The sequence below is a fragment of the Rhinolophus hipposideros genome (genome assembly GCF_964194185.1).
Source record: "Rhinolophus hipposideros genome assembly, chromosome: 5".
Taxonomy (NCBI): domain Eukaryota; kingdom Metazoa; phylum Chordata; class Mammalia; order Chiroptera; family Rhinolophidae; genus Rhinolophus; species Rhinolophus hipposideros.
Window position 1 is genome coordinate 80,937,770 of NC_138051.1, and position 26,301 is coordinate 80,964,070.

Here is a 26,301-nt window from a genome sequence, read left to right on the forward strand (position 1 = left end):
ACTGCATAGGCTGTTGACCCAAGTCTTCCCTGGCAGGACTCGTGCTAGTGCCAGGTCCACGTAGAGCTTGGTCCCACTGGTAATAACACAGTTGGTCTCAAGAAATTTGATGAGGAAAAACATTTCTTCTGAGGGAGGGTCGATTGCATGTGGTATGTGGCATTTTCTCAGAATAAAGAGAGTCCGCTCAGTTGTCCAAAAGAAGTATAAGCAGCGTTGTAGTCAGGCCTCCAGAGCAGAAGACTTGGTCTGCAGAGGAGGACACTAATGACAGTGCATTGCTTTTGACAGGTACCTCTAAGGCTGGAGTACAGTACAAGGGCCACGTGGAGATCCCCAATTTGTCTGATGAAAACAGCGTGGATGAAGTAGAGGTTTGTGCTTCCTAACTCCTTACCTGAGTCTTCTACATCCTTTTAATCTCAGATGAGGAAAATAAGCTGTCATTCAAGATGAAAGCCCAGGCGTGGCTGACGCATTCGGAACCCCGGTCTGCAGATGACTTCCTAGGGCAGTGGTGCCACTTGGAGCCTCCAGAGCAGTTGTTCTTAATTTCTTTAGCTACCGTGTTTCCCCGAAAAGAAGACCTGGCCGGACCATGGGCTCTAATGCGTCTTTTGGAGCAAAAATTAATATAAGACCTGTTCTTATATGATATTATGTTATATAAGACCTGGTTTTATTTTACTATAGTAAAATAAGGTCTTATAGTAAAATAAGATTGGGTCTTATATTACTTTTTGCTCCAAAAGATGCATTAGAGCCCTGGTCTGGCTAGGTCTTACTTTCGGGAAACACGGTAGTAACGCGGGTTCTAATATTAGCCACCTTCGCCTTGGCAGAGAGAACTTGAGAAGGAACACTCATGGGGATTGTGTGAATACCCCACCCCTCACGCGTTTCCTTTGGAAACATCAAAAGTTACCTGATTGCTCAGCACCCATGTTACACAGTGGATACCCCTCAAGTTATTTACCACCTACTTCTGATCTTTCACTCAGATTAGTGTGAGCCTTGCCAAAGATGAGCCTGACACAAATCTCGTGGCCTTAATGAAGGAAGAAGGGGTGAAACTTCTAAGAGAAGCAATGGGAATTTACATCAGCACCCTCAAAACAGGTATCCCTTGAGTAGTTACGTATGACTTGAGGAGATAGTGTTCTGCCTGTCAGACTCTGGTTGAGGGGCTTGACAGTCCTTCCTTTGGCAAATGGATAAAGACTTTGGGGGAGGGGGTTTATTTCATCTGAAGTCAGTCTATAATCCAGAGTGAGGGAAAGATCTAGAGATTCGGTGTCTAACATGTTGGCTACTGAGCACTTGAAATGTGGCCAGGTCAAATAGAGATGCAGTCTGAGTATACAATACACAATGGATTTTGAAGACTTGGTACCAAAAGGGAATGTAAATACCGACAAAAAAAATGTTTCTGATACAACATTGAAATGATGGTTTGGGTATAGTGCGATAAATATTAAAATTAATTTTACCTGTTTGTTTTAACTTTTTCATGTGGCTAATAGAAAATCTAAGATTACAGTTGAGGCTGACATTCTGTTTCTGTTGGACAGCACTGATCTGAAACCTTGGCGTCTCCAGACTCGGTACTTGAGCACAGTCCTGGAGTATCTTTGATACGCATTTTCCAGAGACATGTAGAGGGTGATCGGAATACTAGTTACAGTCAGCTCAGCACTCCCTTAGAATTCCAGTTCTGCCAGTATGTTCTGACCTTGGTGTTGGAATGTATGTAATGACCATTGAAGGGAGCCAGCATAGAAGGTGGTACTTTCGGTGGAACCAGTGCTCTGATACCATAGCTTGTTGTGGCTGTTCTACAGAGGTAGGGCAGAGTGAGAAAGGGATCTGAACATGCACGCATAGGTATCTTGCCCCATTCTGCAAGTCACTGGAAATGCAACAACATTCATTGGCTACCATCCGTAATAGACCTCATGTACCTTTGACAAGTTATAATGCTTCCAGTTGAGTCAGATTTAAAATAATCCCAGCAAACATAACTACATTCTAGAACACATACTCAGATACCTGTCGGGCATAGACCAAAGGTAAAGATGTTAAGTAGGTAGACCCTTTCCTGGTCATTAGCACATTCTAGATTAAGATGGCTGTTTGTCAAGCTGCATGAAGCCCCAAGTCTCAGCTACTAAGAAGTAACTTCCACGAGCTGGGATTTTATCTTTACAGAGTTCACGCAGGGCATGATCTTGCCTACACTGAATGGCGAGTCGGTAGACGCAACTGGTCAGCCAGCACTGAAAACTGAGGAACGCAAGGTAAATGGTCTTTCCTGCGTGCTGGGTGGGAGGCAGTGTGGAAAGGGAGTTGAGCCACTGCCCCTTCCTCAATTCTGAATTTCAGCTCTTAACCTCTAAGCCAGAGCAACTCGTGGTGCGTTATCAGCTTAGGTCACTAACTTCACCTATCAGGAAATTGATTGATTTCACCCCATTTGCAGGGTGAGCAGGTGTGTTTTTTTCCTGGAATGGAATTTGTATAGCTGAGGGTCAGCCCTTGGTTTTCAGCCCTATTCCCTTTGTCAGCACAGTGAAGGATATTCTGGAGAGTGGTGGGGAGGGGTTGAACACGGCCTTTGGCTGATGGGTTTTTTAATGAGTATCTTCCCTCACCTAGAGTGGTTCTCTTCTGTAGGAATTGAGGATTTTCTGGTAGAGTTCAGCCCATGACTGAAACATTCATACACACAAATTCCTCCAACCTTCTGGAATAATTAACCTTGGAGGTGAAAAAGTTTGTGAGAATAAATGGCAGGTCTGTCCCTGAAGCCATGTTAGATGAGGTTTCACCATGACTCTAAACTGACAATTTTCACTGCAGCTTTCACAGGCTAAGTCTGCTCCTTCAAAATCCCAGGCCAGACCTGTTGGCGTCAAAATCCCCACTTGTAAGATCACTCTTAGAGATACCTTCCTGACGTCACCCGAGGAGCTCTATAGAGTGTTCACCACTCAGGAGGTAAGTGTAATCTGTCCTTCGGGCCTCATGGCACCTGCTGTTCCGGGTGACTTAGGTTGTGGGCACATGCCCTCAGTGTGCAGAGAAGTACTGCTGAGTAGAATCATGAGGCTTTCCTCATGGAAGCAGAGACAAAGGAAAAACCACTTTTGTTCAACCCACTTCGCGAAGTGTATTTGCCCTCTTTTCTCATCTACGCTAGTTTTGGGTCATGTAAGTGGGAACCACTGGGAATCATTCTTTTTGGAAAATGGGTCTGAAGTCGTGTCATCCATCTTGGATTCAGAAAGAATTACTCAAGTCAAAGCCTGGTCTCTGTAGTGGAACAGAATAGAATCTGAACCTGGTCGTAGAGCAAAGTGGTGTCTTTGGAAATGAGAATTGAGACTGCAGGTGGCAGCTGGCATTATCCCTGGGTCCCACTGAGTCGTGCATCTTCTCCTTACCTCTTTTTTTCCCCTAAAGCTGGTTCAGGCCTTTACCCATGCTCCTGCAGTGTTAGAAGCAGACAAAGGTGGGAAGTTTCACCTGGTAGATGGCAATGTCACTGGCGAGTTCACTGATCTGGTGAGTACCTGCTAGCCCCACACACCCAGGATACAGCCTCTGTCTGGTCAGAAGAGTCACATTCCTCCTTTTTTAAGCTCGGGGGGTAAAATTTAAGGCTTTAATCTCTTTGGTTAGTGACATCTCATTTTGGTTGGTTTTTCCAAAGAATGCTGCAATTTGAATCTCTTGCTTTCCTAGAATTGTTTCCTTCGTGGAGTTAAAATTAGTTCTGAAGAAATCAAACATGGAAGAGAGGTTGTAGATATCGGTGACTTACTGCTTTCTCTTTGTGGCACTAAAATTTCTCCTGGGCAGTTTACCAGACCCAACTTAGGAGTAAGAAGAGATATTAGGAACTAATATTGGCGCAGAAGCTACCCCGTCTGTGGTCCACTTTGCCCTTATAAGTAGTGTCATTGCACAGGTGATAGTCTCCATATGAAAGGCAGATAGCTAATCCTAGCTAGGATTGGGTACATTGGCCTGTAGTATAGACTGACTTCTGTGATTATTTCAGGTCCCCGAGAAACACATTGTGATGAAGTGGAGGTTTAAATCTTGGCCAGAAGGTAAGCAAGCATATTTGTTTATTGCCATTACCCATAGAACTTTTTATTTTCTCCTTAGTCTAAACCCAAATGGAAACCCTGGATCTAAAACCTCCCTGCCTCTCTTCCTTTCTTCAGGGCACTTTGCCACCATCACCTTGACCTTCAATGACAAGAATGGAGAGACTGAAGTGTGCATGGAGGGCCGAGGCATCCCTGCCCCGGAGGAAGAGAGGACACGGCAGGGCTGGCAGCGCTACTACTTTGAGGGCATCAAGCAGACCTTCGGCTATGGCGCACGCTTATTTTAGGGCCAGCAGCGGGGGCTGCAGCTTGTCAAACACTTCAGTCCAGCCCTCTCCTGACTGAGGCTTGTGACTCACAGGATTGCACCATCCCGACCACTAACTTGGGGCTGGGGCCCCTTCCCTCCGCGTATACCTTGGGTTTGTGCATGTTTTCTGCTGGGTGGGATGAGAAGGCGATTTTTCTTTTATGTGTACATATGCTAAATAAACATAATTTAAAAAACGTGCATATTTAGAACCTGTGTTGATTAGGTATTAAAGAGTTCCCTTGAAAGTTTTGGATTAAAAAAAAAAATCTGGATCAATGTCACCCAATACATTTAATTTAAAAAACAAAAAATGAGGGGTTGTAATAAGGCCTTGCCTCCATTGTGGAGAAATGTATGTAGTAATTAAGAGGCATGATGGGAGGCTGCTTCTCACCACCAGGCATTCCTGAGCTAGGCTTGCATACTGCAGACTGGCAGAAAGGTTCTGTTCCCCTCAGTGAGGGAAAAGGAGAGGAGGATGGGTGCTCTGGGATAAACTGTGCCAACAAACATTGCTGGCGGAGGTGTCATACTGGGCTTGCACCTCTGCATGGCCTCTTAACCTCTTGCAAGGAGAGATGATCACCAGCTGCTGGCTTGAGATGTGGCAAGATTCCCATCCTGTGGCAGAGGGGAACTGGGCCTTGGGTTAACAGCTTCTGTTTATTGAGCAGTTACTACATACCAGAAACTGCACTAACTTCTTTGCATTCATTCCTTTACCCCCATAATAAACCCTATGAAATAGACACTATCACTTCTGTTTTAGAAGAACCCAAAGCTTGGATTTCTTACGTAACATACGAGGCCTAACTGATACTTGGCAGAGTCAGGATTTGGAAGAAGGGCCATAACTGCAGGGCCAGCGCTCAAATCTGACCCAGTATGTCTACTTCCTTGCCACCGTGTTGATCCCCACCCGGAAGCTGCTACCTTTCTAGTAAGTGAGGCATCCCTCCTGTAGTAGGAAATTTCAGGCCTCGGTACTCCCAGAAAGAGGAAGAAAGGAGTGTCCTTGGAGTACTTTTAAATATCTGGTTCCATTGAAGAAAACTGACCGAGTGCTGGAATACATTCTGGTGGGGCTCACACTGTTGCAGGAGAGGTAACAGAGAGGGTCCCTTTCCCTATGCCCTGCCCTGGCGTCTTCTATCCCAGAGCCAGTGCCTGCTAATCCAGACTACCTCCTGCAGTTACAGCTATTTTCCTTTTGTTTGTTTTATTAGGTGGCAGGCCTGGAGGCTAATCCTACCAAAACTTAGTTAAAGCAGAAGTAAAGCAGAAAATAAGCACTGATCTGGATAATTTAGACCCCCAAAAGCCACCTTTGTCTTGAGTTACTCAAACAAGTGCGAGACTGAACTAATTTGCATCTAATTCGGCATTGTATCTGCCTCCTGGGAATCCAAAAACGATAACTCGATAAAAAGCCTGTACTCCTAACAGACTCCTCCTAACAGAGACCAGTGACAAAAAAAGGAGCCCTTTCACACCTGGCTGGAGAGTTACCAGTTCCGGAAAATGACATTTCAGAGAAACCCTGAGGTAGAGTTTACAAACACCTTAGGAAAAACCAAAGCACCAAGCAAAGGATCTGTCACGATATGCCTAATAATGGCTCATCCCCAGTACTGATGGCTATTGCAATTTTACCACGGCCATTTGGCTGATAGCATTTCGGTTAGCCAGCTGAGCCTACAAAGCAGAATGATGTAATAACTAAAAGCAAAACCTTGGACTTGGGTTTGAGTTGTAAATATGCCACTTCCTAACAAACGGGGCGAATTTCATCAGTCTGATGGGTATAACGGGTATCTTACAAGAGCATTACAGATGGTGGAGGCACGTGGCAGTGCTCAGCAGCTAGCACCTGCTACTTCTGGACTCAAGCCCAAGCGTTTTCCCTGGATCGAGAATATTCTGAAACACCGGTTCATTGGCCAAACTGCAAATCTTAGGCCAAGGATTCTCCTCACCTGAGAACAACCTGTTGAATGGAGAAAAGTGGGCCCCGTCCCTAGAGAGTCTTAGTGGGTGTGGCCCAGGAAGCCGCATGTTAATAAATATCCAGTGATTTTGGTCTCAGGAGTTCATTTTGAGAAGCGCCTCAGCATGTTAAGAAAATCTTGTGGTAATGGAGGAGCCAAAGCACATTTGGGTCCCTTTTGTGAATAATGGAGGCAAAGGATCTGAAACATCCTATCTTCCAAGAGGCCAGGGAGGCCCGCAGGATCTGGCAGGGTTTGTACTGCTGGTTGTTTCCAACCCTAGGAAGAATTCAGTGTGACCGGTCTTGCCTAAACTAGACCCTTTAGGAGGTCAACCAGAGTGGGGAAACTGGGCAAAACCGTCTAAGTTGGAAACAGTGTGGTGGCCCTGCTCCCGGGTGGCCATGGGTGGCTCCTGGTATTTGGGACAGGAAGCACAGCCAATCAGCCAATCACACCAGCCATGTGACTGGCCCTGGCCCTGATTTTATGAGCCTCTCCTGGCTGATACCAGCGGCTCCTAAAATCCTCCTTTACTGCTTCCCCCCACAGGCAGGTGTTCCCTAAGCCTGCAGCCACCTGCAGTGTCTCTTTCTCCTTTGTAGAGTTCGAGTAAACACCATTTTATAGCTGATCTACTCCCCAGCCCCTTCAAGGCTCCGTTCAGCCCCTTTTCTTTTGTTTCTCCCATCTGTGGCCTGACATGGTAGCAATCGAGCAGGCCATTGAGATTACAGATTTAAAAATGGGACCGGTCAAATTCAGTTTGGGTTAAATAGACAACCACTAGGCACAGACTGAATTTAGACCGCATGTTTAAGTGTCACGGTATGTCAGAAAGGAGGGGGATTTGCAGTTTTCTGTAAAGGTCTTGTTCTTTTTAAGTTCCTGCTAAAAAGTACTTAAAACATGCCCATGCTAATTGTACTGAATTTCCCAGATGAGAGACAGAGAACTTGGCTTCCATCTGGTGACCTGAGATCCTGCCCTCTCTGTCCCTGCAATAGCAGCACCAGGGCATTTTTAGATTGCGGTCCAGAACCAGACTAATAAACTTACACCTGGTGTGATGCTGAGCAGAAACGTGGCTCTCTGGTCTTCTCCAAGTGTGGGCTCAGGACACCACTTGCCTCATTCTACTTTCTGACGTGTCTCTTTCCTTCCCCCAATGCCAGGAGTGATAGCAGAGTGTCTGGTACTTCACCAAGTATAGCAGGGTGCATACAGGTCCATCTCTGTCATCTTCTAGGTACACTCCTTTGGGCAACTCTGCAGTGGATCCCCTTGCAGCAAGTTACCTGGGGAAGTGGGGCCTCTTCCTCTGGAGTAAATACAATTTACCCCTTGGGCCAAAAAACTTAGAGTATGTCTGAGGTCCAGGCAGCGGCTCCCTGCCTCCCAGGCAGCCCTTTCTTTACATGTGCGGAGACAGCGAAGAGCTGTGTGGTAGACTCTCTCCCACAGCAGCTCTGCCTGCCCAGCTGGGCTAGGCAGTCACAAACACACCTGTGGGAGCGAGAAAGGTGCTCCGCTTGGGCTGTAAGCAAAGGCTCCTGACACCCTCTGCTCTGCTGGGCCCCAAATTCTCTATCAGACAGAACTGGAAAATAAAGTGCTTTATTGCCAAGGATCCCAGAGAGCTTCAGGGCAACTGTCTAGGGGCTAGGACTGAAGTTCCCTACCTTGTGGAGGCTTTTGTGAACAGGGACAGCTGAGACTTCAGCATTTCAACCCCCTAGAAGGCGAGGAAGTGTGGTTTGGGGGTTGAGGGGCTGCAGGAAGAGGCACAGGTGTGCTGGGAGAGCTGGTTATGTGCATCTCTTCCCCACTCTGGGCTCAGTGCATTCAGTGACATCACCATGGGAGCCTGAAATGGGCCATGGTGGGAGTATTTACACCACAGAAACTGCTCAAATGCTACCAATCAGCACCCCCCCCCCCGCCCCCGTCCCGGAGAACTGGTTTACCAATGCATCACAGGAGCCTGACACATCCTCCTGAGCTGGTTCCGAGCCCACCCCAAGCCTCGCCGCTGTGACAAGCTGCCCCTCCCCCATTTGGGTAGTGCCATCTCCCAGCCCTGCACATTCCTTCAACCTGGACAGAGCAGAGGTGGGCTGGACAAAAAAAAGAACCTGAACTGCCTGATCCTTTACCTGCCTGGAGCTTGCCCTGTCTCAGCTGCCTCAACCTGTCCGCACACTGATGGCCTTCAGCCCTGGACTAAAGTGGTGTCCACTGAAAGGAAGCTTGGAGGATAACCCTCCTGGTCAGTGGCTCCCAGCAAGCAGTGGGACAAGAGGGTCATGTGCAACCACTCAGAGATAAGGAGGGCTGGACACCCAGGGCTGGCTATCAGCCTGACAGAGGGCAGCTGTGGAGTGGCCGAAGGAAAGGCCTGGCCCTCAGGACTGGGGTCCCGGGAATCAGGCTGTGTGGAGAGCCATACTATGTGCACAGCCAGGGAGGGAGAGCCCAGCCCCGAGGGAGGGGGAGGAAAATGAGTGTCCAGGCAGGGACAGCGCCTGCCAGCAGGCAGGAGGGCAGGCCCCCAAGGACACGCATTTCCACTGCACCCCCAGGGACCTTAGGGCTGAGCTCCCTCCCCTCACCCTGGGCCCTGTACACACTTCAAGCCCTCCTCGACACCTGGGTGCTGACCTGCCTCCGGTTCACGGGCAGAGGACATGTGGCGCCAGCCCAGCCTCACAGGGGGAGGCTTTGCACTCACCCAGTGTGGGCAGGGGTGCGTGGGGGGCCTGCGAGGAGTCCTCCCATCAGTACTCCTTGGCCTCCTGCAGCTGGGCCAGGTACTCCTCCTCAGGAGGGCTGTCAGCACAGGCCCGGCCAGTGCTGGGAGGCCGCACAGCACGGTAGCGGCTCCAGTCCCCCTTACACAGGACCTTGAAGTGCAGCTCAGGGGAGAAGTCGGTGCTGATGAGGTCAGGCGCTCCGGCGCCCTTGCCTCGCGTTAGCAGGCAGCTACCCAGGTCGTAGCAGCAGTGCTGGGCGGCCAGCGTGCTGCTCTCCCCAGACAGTAGGGAGCGCAAGAAGCCGTGGGCTGGTAGACATCCAGGTGCTCTCACGGGCCACTGGCGTCCTTCCCCTGGAAGCTGCGGCCCTGGTGTTCGTCCTGCAGGCTCACGGCCCTGTACACGGCCTCCAGCGCGTATGCACAGGGGCAGCTGGGCAGGTCCCGCAGCACCTGGCTCAGGTACTTGGCTAGGAAGTCACTCTTGCGGTTCAGCCACTTCTCACAGCTGTCCACATCTGCAGAGGGCAGGGAAGTGCAGGAAGGGAGCTGGTCAGCCCCTTGGTGAGGTGGGGGCTGAGCAAGCACCAATGCATAGAGAGGCCAGGTCCCAGCTGGTGCAAAGATGTGGCCTGCTAGGGCCTTAGGGCAGAAGCCGAAGGCCCCACACCAGAGCTGGGGCAGTCCGATCTGGCCTCCACTGCTGACAGATGGGGCGCCCACACAACACCCAGGCAACCTGAAGCAAGAGGCCGTGCTTCAGAGACAGGCGCAGTAGGGGCTGCAGGAGGGGCCTGGAGGCCCTCTGCTGTGCCAGGTGTTGTCCCTTGAGATGCTGGATGGTGGGAAAGACCCTGGGATCTTGGGGAAGGAGCTGGAGTGGTCGGGGCAGGGAGAGCAGTTTTAACCAATTAGTAAGAAAGTGTTTCAGTATTTTACCCACTGGCTCATTCTTGTTCTTAACTCTGCCTTTCTCAAGCCAGATGACCTTGGATGAGTCACCCTGCCACTCTGGGCCCTCAATGCTCCTGTCCGTGCTGCCCTCCTCCCCCTCTGCCTTGGCAAATGTGGCTTCTGACACTTGTCACGGAGAACGAATTGCTCCTTCTTCTTTGCTGCAGACCTTTTGGGCACAGTTTAAGTGCAGCGCTCACGTTGGTCACATGTCTCTCCCCATTAAGACCTGAGCTCTTTGAGGGCAGGTACCAGACCTTTGTCTTCTGGGACCCCTGCCCCAGCACAGTGGGGGGCTGTTGGCAATCTCCTGTCTCTTTGCAGGGTGCCAGTGAGACCAAGCGACCCAGACGCAGAGTATGCTGGTAAAAGTATGGCCTGCTCCAAGCTGCTGGAAGGAGCAGTCCTGGAATTCTGGACCCTGATCCATTTCTGATGGCACCTTCTCCCCAAACAGAGCCTTCCCAAGAGTCTCCAAGGGTGACCCAGGAGTGGAAGCCAGAACGTCCCCATGCCATCCTGTTGCCAGGGGGAGTGTGCCCCATCGGATGATCTCAAAGCTCTGTGGTTCCCATCAAGGCCTTCTTCCCAGCACAAATATCCAGCTGGGAGAGGCCAACGGGCCTGTCCAGTGGGGCTCAGAAACGCTAGGACCCCCATGCTGGGGAGGCTATCCTTCCAGTTGGAAGATGTACACTCGGCCTCAATGGATGGAGGCGAGATTCCTGCCCATGCAATGATGTTCTCCAGCCTCCCCAGCACCCCCAGAGATAAGGTCTAGCCCCCCACTGACCTGGGCCGAGCATGTCCGCAGCATTGTGGGCCAGGGGCTGCCACCCCTCACTGGGGAAGCCCACAGGGTCCTTGTCCTTGGCGCCTTTGGGAAGAGAGGAGGCCAGGCTGGTGGTGTCCCAGGGCACCTCTGCACTCCCGCTGGGGTAGCCCAGCCCTCACTGGGCTCTCGGTGCCATAGCATCAAGGACAGGCCTGGGATGAGGTAGGACCACCATGTTTGTGAGGTTTCTGCATGCCCTCTCCCAAGTCCTCCCTCGTACAAGGCTCACATGTCCACATTCCCAGGGGACCAAGCCCAGAGTGTAAGCCACTCCTTACGCAGGAGCTGCTGCTCGTCTCACCAGGACAGGGGGCAGGTCTCACCAGGACTCAGTGGCAGTGCAGGCGTAGCCGCAGGGCCGAGTCCTCTGCTGGCTGCCGCTGCCGCAGCTCGCACTGCAAGGAGACCAGGGGCTCCACTCCTCTGGAGGCTCACAGTTTGGGTCAAGGCCGGGAGCCAGGGGTGAGAGAGCACAGCCCATAGGGGGCATTGGCACAATGTAGCCAAAGGGCACCCCTTACTCAGGAGGACGCAGTCAGTGCCGGTGCTCCTAGCCTCGTGACGGAGAGGGGCTGGGGGTCAGCCCCCACCCGTGCCCTCAGCTGGGCACCCCCAGCTGGGTGCAATGAACACCCATGTGAATAAATGTGAGAGGTGGCCCTAAATGTGAGAATAAATGTGAGAATAAATGTGTGAATAAATGTGAGAATAAATGTGTGAATAAATGTGAGAGGTGGGGGGACAGCACAACCCCCAGCCACCTATTCTGCCAACACAGCAATGAAGAGGAAAAGATATCTGGGCTGGAGGCCACCTGACCGCTGTCACTGTGACTTTGGGCAAGTCCCCTTCCATCTCTGAGCTATAATTTGCATGTCAATCAAAACCCAGGGTGACAGTACTTCTCTGGCATTAGGGGTATTAGAGCATGTCCCTGCTGCCGCGTTAGGGACTGAAATACATACACCGTGACTGTGCCCACCGCCTTCTGGCTGTGCAGGGCCCCAAACCCAGGGCTCCCTGTGGAACCCCCCAAAGTACTGACACAGCTGCTATTCCCCTCACTTCCCACACAGACCCGAGCAGGCTGGCACTGAGAGTTTAAGGAAAAATTAATGGAAGAAAAGCTGAATGCCATGAAAATTCCGCCTGTTTGTTTATATGATTTTGGTGAATTGGGAAAAGCCTGCCATGACTTAGTCTTAATCACAGGCACCGCTGTCCAATGATAAAACACCAGGGCTCTCGGGAGAAGGGCCGCAACATGCATGAAATGGTCTGCACCCCTGGGGAACGCCGAACTGCAACATGCAAATATAAAAATGGCTGTCATGGGGGCTGGCAGGCTGTAGGGATATTTTCTGAACTGACTGTATTATTATGTCATTTTCTAATAAAAATAGCGAATACTTTGTTTACTATATGCTGGCACTTTAAATATATTACTGACTTAATACCCTCTACACCCAAACCTGTGTCATAAAAGTTGTGCCATTCTCCATGTTATAGAGGCAGGAACTGAAGCACAGAGAGGGGAAGTAACTTGCCCAGGGTCACTCAGCTGGTAAGTGGCAGAGCCAGAATTCAAATCCACACAGTCTGAAAATGAGGTCAGTTTTGAGTGGTGGAATTTATACTATTTCCCAATTTGTTGGAAACGAATGGATATGAATATATAAAACATTAACAAATGTCTGTTTCGCTTAGAGGATCTCAGGGTTACTGTGAGGGCCAAATGTTTGGGGGGGAACTTTGCCAACTACAGGCGCTGTTCCTATGGAGCTGACGGATGACGGCGTTTGTGCTGGCCTAAGCTCCGGGGCCCCCGCTGCCCCTGCCCAGGAAGCTCTCAGCCCTCTCTCTACCCCCATTTCCACTCAGGATGCTGGGAGGGGGGTGCTCACCATAGCTGTCCGACTCCTCGGAGGCCCAGTCCCCAGGGACCAGCCAGCCCTGCTCCTGGCCGCCTGTGGCCCCACTGAACCCAGGCGCCTCGTCGTCATCTTCTCATCACTGCCCCCCTGGTCCTCGCTCGCTCTGGCTGTATCCCGAAGGGTAGTCGTCCTCCTCAGCCTCCTCTTCCCCTGGGGCTCTGCCCTGGAGTCTGGTCCCCGCCTCCTCAGCCTCCAGGTGGCCCCAGAAGAGGGGCCAGAAGAGCTCCTTGGCGGGCAGCCAGCTGGGGGCACCCTGGGGCCAGCGATTACTGGGCTTGGCCAACAGGTCCATCTCCACCTCTGCCTGGGGGTCCTCTACCCCCTTGATGGTCACCTGCAGGGAGACAGATGCCAGGCCAGCCAGAGAGGGAGGGCTCGGAGCTGGACAACAAGGAGAGGAGAGATGGCAGGGGCAAAGGTGGGGGAAGACCCCACCTCTCCTCCAAGCCAGCTCATTCTCTGGGCCAACCTTCCTGGCCTCCCCGGACACCTGGGATCACAGCTTAAGACCTGACTGTGCAACACAATCCTGTGACCCCCCAACCCCACCTCAGACATGGAGTTATCTGGGCCAAGGCGGGGCCGGCATAGTGGCTCTACCATGTGCCCACTAGTTTAAGAAAAGCTGGCTTTGAATTCTGGCTCCACCAGCCTGTAGGCTGCCCAGCTTCAGGGGCCACAGACACACCCAAGCATCCTTTTCCTCATTGTAGGGCCTGAAAATGAGAGCAAAGACAGCAAATCCCCACCACTGCGGGGATAGGGGAGGGGCTGCTTTCTCACACCACATTGTGGATGGGGTGGATGGGAAATAAGTAACATGAAATCACTTATGTGAAAGTGAATTGAAAAACATCATTTGGGATTATTGTAAAGGAATATGAGGTCACTGAACAAAATTTTGTGGGAAAAACAGCAAAATATAAAGCAAATAAACATCGCCCATATTCCACGACCGACAGATATCATTTTGGTGATTCACCTTCCAGGTTTTACAGATACAAATGCACACACATACATACACATACACTTTTAAGCAAGTTTAGTTATGTTCTACACTTTTTTGATGCAAGTGTTTTGTGAACTGTAGATACTATACAGAAAAAGTGCAGAATTATTACCATTAGGGATTCAGGACTGGCAGTGCAGTACGTAAACTGGAATTCCACTGGCCCCCCTAGGTACCTGTCCCTCTGGTGGGCAGTACCACCCCCCACACACACCCCCATCCTCCCCCTTCTTCAGGGGCCTACAGTAAGGAGCCTGGGAGGGGATCAGACCCTTAGGTTTTCCCACAAGGCCTCCCTCCATGTTCCTGGGATCCCTGCAGCTCAAGAAGCTTTCTGTGTTCATTTGGTCCTCAGGACAGCCCTGCCAGGTTGGTGCTGTTTGTCCCTTGCTATGGACTAGGAGTCATGTGAGTTGCTCACGTCTGCAGCTTGAAAGTAGAGGAGCAGGTGCCCCCCCACTACTCCATAGGGATAGTAAGTCCCACACAGGAGCCCCCTCCAAGGAATACAGGATGGGATGCCTGACCTCAGACCTGAGCCATTCAGCCCAGCCCCTCTCCAGGGATCCACTGCGACCTTTTGTAGCTCTCACCTGGATATTGGGGTTCGGGGAACTCAAGTCTGTGTTGGCCAATCCTGGCAGCTTCTGCAGCTCCAGCAGGAAGGGCGTGTCCTCCTGGATCCCAGGAGGGGTTGTCTTTTCCAGGGTCAGGGTTGCTGGCTGAGTGAGAGCCCAGCGCTGGTGCTGGCGTGTCCCTGCCTGTAGGACAGTTCTGGGCAGCAGTGGTGTGTCCTCCTCTCCCCTCAGAGGGCTGGGATCTGGGGAGGCTGGGACCTAAGGGAGAGAAGGGCGATGGAGGGGTGACTGAGGTCAGAGCTCACCGCATTTGGGCTGGTTAGGGAAGATTCAGGAGCCCTGAGGTCTGACCAGATTACAAACTCACCCTCTGACAAACATGACTGCTTTAACGCCCCAGAGGGTAAGTGGGGCTGTGTTCACACAGCATTTGAACACATGGTGCCAACATAAGGCATGAGAGGATGTTTGAAATCAGGTTTCTACCATCGAAGAAACACAGTCCAACCTCCTCATTTCACCGATGAAGAAACAGGCCCAGAGAAGGAAGCCAGTTGTTTGAGGCATTGATTCCCAAGTGCACTTTGCAGGCACCTGCTTCAGGCCCCCCAGAGCTGTTGTCAGAGGACAGACGCCAGGCCTCACAAATCAGGGCAGGAAGCCCAGCAGGCCTGGGCTCTTCCCCTCAGCACACGCCCCTGCCACTTGGCCCCTCACGCCGTCCATGCAGGCTGTCTTCTTTAGCATCTCTAACCCTGGCTGCCTTCCTCTGACTGCCCACTTGGGGCCCAGCCCCTTGTCCTATTCCAGGCTGCTCGTATGGCTGCCTGTCTGCCAGCTAATTCCCTCCACCGGTTGATGTCCATGCTTCAGCACAGACAGCCTGCTTGTTTCTGACTCCTGCTTCAGAGTTCACCTGCTCAGACAGTGGGCCACTGGGGGGCTCAGAGGCCGTCCACCTACCTCCAGGCTGCGGCCCCTGCCCAGGTCTCCACGCCAGGACAGAAAAAGCACCATCTAGAGCTACCCTTACGAGCCTCAGGGACCAGAAGCCGATGGACTTGACCCCACCTCCCATCTCAGACCTGGGGTAGTGTGGTATGGCTGAAAAAATGTGGGTTCTGGAGCATCAGATCAGCTTGGGTTCAAGTCCCAGCTCTGCCTCTTACTAGCTCATTCAAGTTGATCTGCAACAGGAGGATAATAATTCCTACCTGGAAGGATTGTCAGAACTTTTCTTTATCAAACACTCCCACAGCATCCACTGCGTGCCAAACATTATTCTGAACACTTAGTCACTCATTTCATCCTCCCAACAACCCTCAGAGGTAGGTGCTAGCTGTCATCCCCATTTTGCCAATGGAAACTAAAGCACAGAGAGGGCAAGTAACTTGCCTGAGGACACACAGACAGTGTTAGAGCCGGAATTTGAATGAGTAGCCTATGCTGAGTCCACTCTCTTAACCATTATGCTCTAACACTACAGGTGTGAGCGCTGAGTCCCCTTCACAAATCAGGGGCTTGTTCAATCTAGTTTCTCACTCTCAGGATTCTTTTCTTGGGTTGGAAAAGAGATTGAGAGTCTTCTGTCTTTCCTCTTTGACCTATCCTTCTGTGGTCCCCAAATGCCTGGCTCCAAGGCTCCTGCACTAATCACTTGGCCCCATCTCAGCCTGGCCCCGGAGTCTTTCCCTGAGTCAGAGAGCTCTGGTCTAGACAGCCAGGGTGGATGAGCAGAGGGCGGATAGATGAGTAATGGGACTACCCGAGCCCCTCACGGATCAATCATCCCCACAGGCTGCCTTCCTGGCAGCTCCCACCCACCAGAACCCTAACTATCACTGTGACTTTGTTCAGCATTTCCTTGGTCTGCAGCCCCCGGGCCACAGGAACAGGCAGGCTCGAGGCAGCAGGAGTTCAGGGTCATGCAGCCTTTCTGGCTCATCTGGGCAGGTAGTTACGCAGTGGTTCTCATTTGGGGACAGTGGCAATGTCTGGAGACATCTGTGGTCGTCACAACTGGAGGGGTGCTACTGGAACCCAATGGGTAGAGGTCAGAGATCCCACAGTGCATAAGACAGCCCTCACCACAAGAACTGTCCAGCGCAGAATCAAACACAGCTGCAGTTAGGAAGGCCTGCTCTAGAGTCAACCTGGGTGTGAATCCCGATCTGTGGGCCCTGGTAGGGGCCATAACCTTTGCCAGCATCCTTGTCTATAAAATGGGAACAGTGATGGGAAAGGGGCTGGGAACGTGCACCCCCAGCTCTCCCCACCCTCGCCACTCCCCGGCGCCCAGCTGACCAGACAATGAGCAAAGGCCACAGAAAGCCCTGACTAGACATAACAGCCACACATGCCGCCCCTCCCTGGAGCTGCTCATGGACCCTCCTGCCCTGGGCTTCAGCCCCCAGTGGTTCCTGGGAGTGGACAGGGGACGGGTGGGGGACGACATCTGGTCTTAGTTTGAGTTCCTTCAAAAGCTGACCTGAGACAAAGACGGAAGGACAAGTGGCTCCTTTGGAAGGAGACACCTTGGGGGTGCGAGAGAGCGAGTCAGGGAATTGGGGCAGCTAATAAAGCATGTTCCATCAAGCTAATGACCATGGTGGGCAAGTGGAGTTTAATCCCGCGGAGGGCCTCGCTTATCCCCCCAGAGGAGGGGGAGCCGGGCTATTTCCCAGCAACTCCACCAGTCATTTGGTTGAGGGCTGCTGGGGGTGGGGGAGAGGCTTTGCTCTCCAGACAGGAACTGCAGGCCCTGCTGTGTACAGCTCAGAGTAGGTCCTAGTGCCAGCGAACACCCTCAGGACACTGGAAGTAAGGCCTGCAGGGATTGGGCAGAGCTGTGACCTGTCACCATCATCTGGGCACAGCTTCCATACCAGGCCTGGGCTGGGCCCTTTACGTGCCTTCTGTCACCCACTCCGGCTAGAGTGTCAGGACCGTGCAGGCAGGAATTTCTGTCTGCTTTGTTCCCGCTGTACCCCGTGCCTAGCACACGCCTGCAGTTATATTGCAGGAGCTCAACAAATCACTGCTGGGTGATTAAAGGAAGCCAGCCCCCTAAGGAATGAGGTAACGGAGGCTTAGAGAGCGTGAGGGTTTACATAAGGTCTCAAAGGCTACGGCATCTGAGCTCAGGGTCAAGCTCAGCTCTGCCTGATCTCAACTCCATGCATGGGTGCCCACGTGCGTGCACAGACACTCAGGGCAGTGACCCCTCACACGCGACCACCTTTGCATTCATTCACCAAGCACACCCACTTGCATTACTCGTTCTGGCAGCTGAATGCAGTGGTAACGAGCGCAGCCTGGAGGCCACAGCACCTGCGTTCAAAGCCTGGCTTGTGTACTGAGCAGCTGTGTGACCTTGGACAGCTTCCTTATCTGCCTGAGTTTCTCCCTCTGTAAATTAGGAAATGGCAGTCCCTGTCTCGTAGGGTGGTTGAGTTAGAATGATGCCTCACCTATGGCAAGTGTGCAGTGCATGTCACCTCGCCATGGTGATAGATGGTTCTTAGAGGGGAGACAGAAGACAGCACCCCTCTCTCCAGGCACTGTGTTAATTCTTTACATCTTTACATCTCAATTACCCCTCCCACCTACCCCACCTACCACCCCTGATGGAGGATCTTTGGGCAGGTATATTCCATGACGTTCTGAACCAAATTCTGAGGTGTGGGCCTGTGTAAGAGCACCAGCCCACCCCACAGGACCACCCCCCCATCTATTAGGCTCACGTGGGGAGTTTCACGCAGGGACAGATACACAACTCCATTCTTTCAGGGGACGATGTCATTGCCCAGACAGACATGAGATGGACAGATACACACAGGTTTTCGCCGCAATCTGAAAGGAGAGCGTTCCTAGGAGAGGGGGAATGGCGTAAAGCAAAGAAGCAATGACCATGAACTTACATGGAAAAAATGTTGAGCCTTTCAAGACCCTCCAAATAACCTACCAAATGACACATAAAACCTAAAATAACACTAACATATAGTAAAAGCAGCGCCATTCCCACGGCTTGGGTGCTCGCTGCCTCTATCACGGCTCCCTGCAAAAGCAATGCGGAACGCTATTTTCACTTTTCCTCTTTTTTTGTAAAAGCAAAAATCCTCTTGGATTTTTTTTTTTTTTCGGATTGTGAAAGCAGGTACTACGAATGAGAAGGGGCATAATGCGAACTTTCGAAAAGTGGGAGATACCTGTACCAATCTACATCTCCCCCTCTGTCCCTGTCACACTCGCGTGCACACACACACACACACACACACACACACACACACGTCCACATACACCCTCCAGCCTTGGCCAGCAGCCCCAATCCATGTGTTTCCAGTTACCGTAAGAGACCCTCACAGCCACAAAGCCTTACTGCGCTGCACACGCCTGCCTGCTAACCTGTTTCAGCCCCCGCGCTGTCCCCCATGCTCCCTTCTCCTCTCTGCCTCAGGGGTCAGGAACTTGTTCCGGATGATGAAATCCAGTTGCCAGGTGCAGCCGGCACCTCCCCTCCCCACAGCCCCAGCTGCCGAGGCGCAGGCCCATCCATAAAGCCGGCTGCACACACAGTCACCCAGGCCTCCCAGGAGATGCTGGAGACCCAGCATTCGGCAGCAACTGCCTCTTCAGCCAGGCAGAGGGATGGAGCTGGACTTTACTCTCTTCACTTGTTCTAACAGTCTAACCCAGCCCCCCCCCACCCCCATGGAGACCTCAAACCTTCTCATTGTAATAAGAGTACTACTGACAGAGCACACCCTCCAAGCACCAGGGCTGGCCGGCTCAGACTGTGACCTGGGTACTTGCACAGGTTTAACACTCTGCTGCGCCATCTTGAAATGCTCAGAGGCCTCACATTCTCACTCTGCACTGGGCCCCACAAATGGTGCAGCCCCCTATATGCATGGACTCGAATCCTCACGACCACCCTTTGGGCACGACCTCACCTCAGAGAGGAGGCAATCAAGGATCGGAGAGGTGAAGTAAGTTGCATGGGGGTCACACAGGGGGCTGGCAGGGCAGGATTGAGGCACATGGTCTGGCTGGAGAGTCTGTGCTCGTAACCCTTGGGCTTCGCCAACTCCAGGCAGGGGCTGCCTGTTCTGGTTCACTGCATGCCACTCTGAGTGAACAAAACACTAGAACGGGATGTTCTACTTTCCACATCCATCTTTCTTTTTAATCCTCATAACAAGCCAGTGAGGAGCCAAGGGAAGGAACAGGATTAGAAGACTGAGACCCAGTGGGGTTGAGGACTTGCGCGGGAACACGAGCAGCCCAGCCTCCAGTGCCCGTTCGGGTCCTTCCCTCTGTCCCACAAACAGCTTTCCGGGGGTTCTGAAATCGAAGAGCAAAATCAATAGCCCGGTCCTGCAGAGGCGCCCGCCGCAGGAGGACGTTAAGAGCAAGGCACAGGACGGCACCACACACACCTGGGCTCTAGTTCCCCTCCTGACACTGACTGGGCCAGAAGGACCCAACCAAAAAAGGCCAATCTTCAGGAAAATACCTGCTTTTCCCGTCACCCACCTGGCAGGTGAGACCTTTCAACCCACCATGCCCCTGTCACTGTCCAGTCCCTGCTGAGGGCTGAACACTGGACCAGGCCTGAGTTGCTGACTAAGCGCCCCTACCCCTGCAGGACACGGCCAGGCTTGGAGGGTCCGTCCTCTGTGCTTAGCTCTTCGCTCAGGGACTTGGGGCAGAGCCCTCACCAAGTGCTTCCTTCCCTGTCAACTCAGTCTGCTGTTTCCCAGCTCTACCCCACGTGGGACCCCCTCATGATGGACAGTTCTTGCAGCCTGGAAGAGCTGTCCTCTCAGTTCTTCTCTTTTGCCTAATTCTCATCTCCATCACAGCCCAAGCTCTGCCCCAAAGTCCCCAACCCCTGTCTCCACCCCCTGCCCCAGGTCTTCTCTTGCCTGCATAGGAGGTGGTGGGAGCTAGGACTAGGTGCCCTGGGCGCCAGAATTAAGCAAAACCGAGTTTGGATCCTGGCTCACCACCTACTAGCTGTGGAATTGTGGGTTAGTTCTTGCATCAACTGTCAGTTTCCTCGTCCCTAAAATGAGGATAGCAAGACAAGGAACACAAAACACTAGGCATGGTGGCTCTTTGGGTGGTATCCTGATCCTAAGGAGAACAGAAGACCCCCAAGGCAGAGCTGTCATACTGTGTCTGTCCAACACCCAGAAAAGCGCCTGGCCCCGGCCATTGTAACGACGGTCTCACCATGTGTACTGGGCTTTCTCATCCAGTACGCCACCAGGCAGAACGGGTTCCCTTATTCCATTTGACTGTGGGAGTAAACTGAGGCTCAGTAACAGGCCTGCCCAGAGAAAGGGTGGCATGATTTGTTCACAATGCTAATGATTTCAAGATGTTTCAAGGGTTTGGATGAGTGAGCTGGGGCCTGACATGCAAAGAGAGACCACAAGGTCCCAAGCGTACGTAGCTCTTGAAATGACAGACCTGGCTCCCAATCCCAGCTAGGTTTAACATCTCCGTGCTTCAATTTTCTCATCCGGAAAAAGGGCATAATGCCCAAGTCACACTGGTGTGACACTGAAATAACATCATGTACGGTACTTTGTACTCACCCTGCGAGGCCCAGGAATGCTCACTCCCCCTCAGCCATCCTACATCTTTAGATCTTGGAGGTTTATGGTCTTGTTTCTTTTTTTTAATTATTATTAGTGTCAGGTGTACAAAACAATGTAATAAGTAGACATTGATACCCCTCACAAAGTGGTAACCCCCCGCCCCCAATCTACTACCCCTCTGACATCGCATACAGCTGTTACATTTCCACTGTCCCTATTCCTTATGCTGTGCTCCACTTCCTGTGACTATATATATGTGTGTATATATATACACATACATATCAAATTATAGTTCACTTTCATTATTATCCAGCTTCAGCATCAGGTGTACAGTGCAGTGGTCAGGCACCTACACCACCCATGAAGTGGTCCCCCAATGAGACAAGTGTCCATCGGATACCAGTTTCTTCCTAAAGGGCTTTGGGTTGGTCAGTTATTTCTGACCTGCTACCCAAGGCCCTAGAACACCAGTCTGCATTCTCTCACGAATTCCTTAACCTTTGATGTATAACAGCTTTAACCCATAGCACACAGACTGTGGAACAGTGTTTGGCTGGACGAGACCATGGAGATGCCTTAGCCCCTCATTTTCAATGTCAGGAAATTGTCCAAGGTGAGTCACACACAAGTTAATGACTTGCTGGGACCAGAACTTCGGACCCTGGGCTCTGAGCTCGGTTTTCTTCCGTGGCACTAATTTGCTTTAACGTGTTGTTGAGGGCTCAGCCAGGCGCTATACTGGGGCTGGGGGTATGACTTTCCTCTGAAATAACTCATTCTCTAGTCTGGCTTTGGGGAACGATCTGGCAAACCTATGGAAAATAATTACAATACAAAGTGTAAGTACTAAACTAGAAAGTATTCATGCCAAACGAGTAGGGAAAAAATGTCAATTTAATTAATTTAATGACCACTGTCCCCTCCACCTAGGAAATGGGACGGGCCAGAGGCTGCTCAGTTTCTCTGATTTGTCTACAGCAGTGGTTCTCAAACACCAGCAGGGGGGGATGGGGTGTCCCTCAGGGAACATTTGGCAATGTCTGGCTCTGTCAGAGAGGGGGTTGCCACAGGCATCTAGTAAGTAGAGTTCAGGGATGCTGTTAAACATCCTACAATGCACAACAAAGAAATCTATGACCTAAAGTGACAATAGTGTGCAGGGGAGAAACCCTGGATTTCAGGATGGACTCTCAACAGGGGCAAAAATTGGATCCTGGGGAGCAAAAAAAATCTTAGCTATTACCCTGGTTTGTAACACTCCAAAGGGCCATAGTATACAAACAGATTATATCTGTGTTATTAAAATTTCATGGTGGGGAGCACTTGGAAAAAAGATGTCTAAAAGGCTCCCCAGGAGGGCAGTAATGAAAAAAAGGTGAACAAACACTGGCCCCTACAAGCCCCCTAAAGTGCAGCCTGTGGCCCTTTTGTCCCATTGCCTCTGGAGGGCCTCAGCAGCCCGGGCACTGAGAGAGTGGCCCAAGCTTGGCCCACTCACTCACCAGTCACCTGCCCCCTGCACTCCTGTGGGGGGCCCTCAGTATCTTCCTCCCCCAAATGGGAAGAAGGACTCTGGCCTCCTCCCAGAATAGCTCAGTGCAGGGGAGCAGCCAGGACCCCCTACCACACAGGCCTGCTCCCACATACCTTGGAACAAGTCCAGCAGGTTTTACCCCCATGAGGATGAATGTCCACTCCAGTCCAGGGGGGCAGCGCTGGACTGCTGACCCCTGGTGACAGCAGACACAGGTGTGGATACACTACAGTTTGTCTCCACGGCTAACACCACTCTTTTCCATCTCACTCTTGTCTTACGCCCACCCCAAGACCCACTCACACACAGGCCACCTAGAAAGTGTCCTCTAATGTTTTAGAGACTTCTGCTTTTCCAAGTTCAGAGTACCGTGTTTCTCCGAAAATAAGACCTAGTCGGACAATCAGCTCTAATGCGTCTTTTGGAGCCAAAATTAATATTTTATATTAATTTATATAAGACCCGGTCTTACATTACATTATACAAGACCCGGTCTTATATAACATCTGGTCTTATATAAGACCAAATCTTATATATATATATATATATATATATATATATATATATATATATATATATATATATATATATATATATATATAAGCGGTCTTATATTAATTTTTGCTCCAAAAGACGCATTAGAGCTGACTGTCCGGCTAGGTCTTATTTTCGGGGAAACACGGTACTGTAGAGGTCTCGGGTGAACTAGTCCCACGCACTACCTCACCTTGTCTCAACTCACACCCAAAGGGACTCAAATCTTTTGCAGACTTGCTTTCAGAGGTTGCACCATGCCCGTCTGAACCTCGGAAACCCCAGCCCGCCACTGGGCGAAACGCGGGCCCGCTCCCCCCTGCACCCTGGGAGCGCGCACCTGCACAGAGCGGCTGGAGGACGGATGCGCTCAGGCCGAGGCAACAGGAGGAAGCCGGGCCCTTCCTGGGGGTCTGCGCTCCTCAACCCGCACAGAGATGAAGATTCTCCCCAGGCTGGCCCGCTACACCGCCGGGGGAGTGCGGGCTCCTGAGGCCCCGCGCACCTGGCTCTCGCCGGGCCCTGCCCTCGTGCCCAGTGGCCACTGTTTGCGTCCCAGCCCCGCGCCCCACGCTCCTAGAGCGGGAGGCCGAGGGGGGACACAGCGCGCGCAGCCCCACCACTCACCCCCGCCAGCCTCGCTGGGCTCCGGGCCGGAGCCAGACCCCCGGCTTCCGCATGGGGAGCCCCCGCCGCCAGCAGCACCGCGCCGGGGAGAGCCGTCCTACCCGGAGCCGACGCCTCGTCTCCGCCCGAGGCCGCTCTCCCCGGCGCTTCCCCGCCTCCCGACCCGCCCGGCCTCTCCTCCTCCGGGGGGCGCGCGGGGCGGGGGCCGCGGGGCGGGGGCGCGGGGCGGGGGCGCGGGGCGGGGGCGCGGGGCGGGGGGGGGGCGCGCGGGGCGGGGGGGGGGCGCGCGGGGCGGGGGGCGCGGGGCGGGGGCGCGGGGCGGGGGGGGGGCGCGCGGGGCGGGGGGGGGCGCGCGGGGCGGGGGGGGGGCGCGCGGGGCGGGGGGCGCGGGGCGGGGGCGCGGGGCGGGGGGCGCGGGGCGGGGGCGCGGGGCGGCGGCGCAGGCCTGGCGGCGGGGGCAGGCGGGGCGGGGGGCGCGGGGCGGGGTTGCGCGCCACCACGGGGGTCAGCGCCGGGGGTGTCCCCGGGCCTCCCGGAGGGGCGGCCCCTCGGCGCTTCTTTTGCGCTGACCCCGTCGCAGCCCTCAGTGCCCACCGCTGTGCCCCCGAGAACTCCTGTTGGGGGAAGTTGCGCCCACGCGCGCTCTCAAGCCCTGCGCTGCGACTTCTGCGGGCCACACTCCGCGCGGATGAGACGCGCCGCAGCCCAACGCGGGGCCTTTCGGTCTCGGGCAAAGGTTTATGACTCCAGGTAGGGTTGCTCGGGGAGGAAGGCCTGGAAGTAACCCCCCTGGCTGTTCCAGCTCCCCTGCCGGTGGTGGAGACCAGAGAGACACCTGCCACATTCTGCACCCAATTTCCTCAGGATGTTCTCTCAGAAAACTTCAAAAACCACGAGAGCGTTGAGACTCAGATGTGAGAATCAAGTCCCAGAAAGACAGCCGCTAACCACCTTTGAGGGATTGGTCAGAAGGTCCTGCCCTGCCGCTGGGGAGTCACCTAGTGTTATCATGGATGAGGCCGTGGGACCGCCCACTGTCCCCAGCGAGGTACGCGTGCAGGGACCCTCAAGGGCAGGGCATGAAATTGTTGACGTTAAGAACCGTCTAAACCTGTAAAGAATTTTTATCAGTTTGAGACAAACTGAGGACAATTGCCAGGAAGCAAAATCTCGACAGATTTGAAGAAATGCTCCAAAGAATGGTAGTTTTGCAGCTTATTTTATACGTTAGAATCAAAGGAGACCTAAGGAGGGTTACACATCCATTGGTGGTAGGTTTGGGGGCGGGAGAAAGCGCAGTGGGGAAATCTCGGGGATTGGATAAAAAGCAAACCAGAGACACTCCTTTTACATCGATGGGTACAGGATGCTTAATAATTAACATTCACAGCTTAGTTTTTGAGGAACAAGGTAAGAGTGAGGGGTTCGGTGGTCAATCTTGACCTTAAGTGAGCCTGTCCATTGTCTTTTTGCATCTAAGAAAACATACCTTTGAAAGTTCAGTGATTCTCTTTTCCAGACCCCTCGGGCCCCGCAGCAGGGCACAAGACCACAGCACCGTTATCCTGTTGCCTGAATACCTTACTATACATCTCTTCCTTTGATTCTAACGTAGGAATAAGCTGCACAACAGCCATTCTCTGGAGCATTTCCGCAATTGGTTTAGAGTTTGCTTCCAGCAGTTTGGCTCAAATAAACTCATAAAAATTCTCTACTGGTTTGGAAATTTGTTACTTCGACAAAGGTCATTTCCCCTAAATATTTAGTTGATCCAGCACCATTAGTTGACTAACTGTACTTTCCCCATGGAACTAACTTGACACTTTTGCCAAAAATCAATTAACCATTTATATGTGGGTCTATTTCTGGACTCTCTAGTTTTATTGTTCTATATGACTATCCTAATGCCAACTGCACAGCCTTAGTTACTGCAGCTTTGTAGAAAGTTTTGAAATCAGGTACTGTGTTTCCCCGAAAATAAGACCTAGCCAATCAGCTCTAATGCATCTGTTGGAGCAAAAATTAATATAAGACCTGGTCTTATACCCTGTCTTATATTGTGGTAAAATAAGACCAGGTATTATATGACACGGTCTCATATTATAGTAAAATAAGACCGGGTCTTATATTAATTTTTCCTCCAAAAGACGCATTAGAGCTGATTGTCCAGCTAGGTCTTATTTTGGGGGAAACACGGGAGTGTAAGTTCTTTTTCAAAATTTTGTTTTGGCTATTCTAGGTTCTTTGCATTTCCATACACATTTTATCAACTTGTCAAGGTCTACAAAAGAGCGAGTGCTTATCTTTTTCAGTGCTTTAAGCTTTTCACTGGTTTTCCCCAATGTGTAAGGTAAACCCTCAGCACGACAGCCCAGTGCCACATGCAGACCTCTACCACCTCCTCGCCAGCCCCACCCACCATTCTTCCCTTTGCCCAGGGAGCATCGACCACACTTTCTTCGGCTCCTCCATGCCTTAGAAAAGTTTTCTGTATCACATCTGTCTAAACCAGATACT

At 52.1% G+C, this 26,301-nt stretch overlaps 2 protein-coding genes across 3 annotated transcripts in view; one reads left to right on the plus strand and one right to left on the minus strand.

The window, feature by feature from the left end:
* AHSA1 (activator of HSP90 ATPase activity 1) overlaps window positions 1–4,629 on the plus strand; it is an 8,370-nt gene extending 3,741 nt beyond the window's left edge. For both annotated transcript variants that reach the window (XM_081047445.1, XM_081047444.1), the window contains exons 3-9: window positions 292–374; window positions 1,002–1,119; window positions 2,209–2,297; window positions 2,860–2,997; window positions 3,463–3,564; window positions 4,064–4,115; window positions 4,233–4,629. In XM_081047445.1, the coding sequence (XP_080903571.1) occupies window positions 292–374; window positions 1,002–1,119; window positions 2,209–2,297; window positions 2,860–2,997; window positions 3,463–3,564; window positions 4,064–4,115; window positions 4,233–4,405 (755 nt within the window). In that variant the 3' untranslated portion in view covers window positions 4,406–4,629. The remainder of the gene's footprint in view (window positions 1–291; window positions 375–1,001; window positions 1,120–2,208; window positions 2,298–2,859; window positions 2,998–3,462; window positions 3,565–4,063; window positions 4,116–4,232) is intronic.
* Window positions 4,630–9,076: 4,447 nt separating this feature from the next.
* ISM2 (isthmin 2) lies at window positions 9,077–26,256 on the minus strand (the record flags this gene model as incomplete). The annotated part of the gene is given in 9 exon segments (XM_081048987.1): window positions 9,077–9,471; window positions 9,474–9,501; window positions 9,505–9,689; window positions 10,919–11,025; window positions 11,284–11,476; window positions 12,997–13,228; window positions 14,497–14,739; window positions 23,785–23,881; window positions 26,204–26,256. Coding segments are annotated over 9 exon segments (1,413 nt in total). The 3' UTR covers window positions 9,077–9,196.
* Window positions 26,257–26,301: the final 45 nt, after the last annotated feature.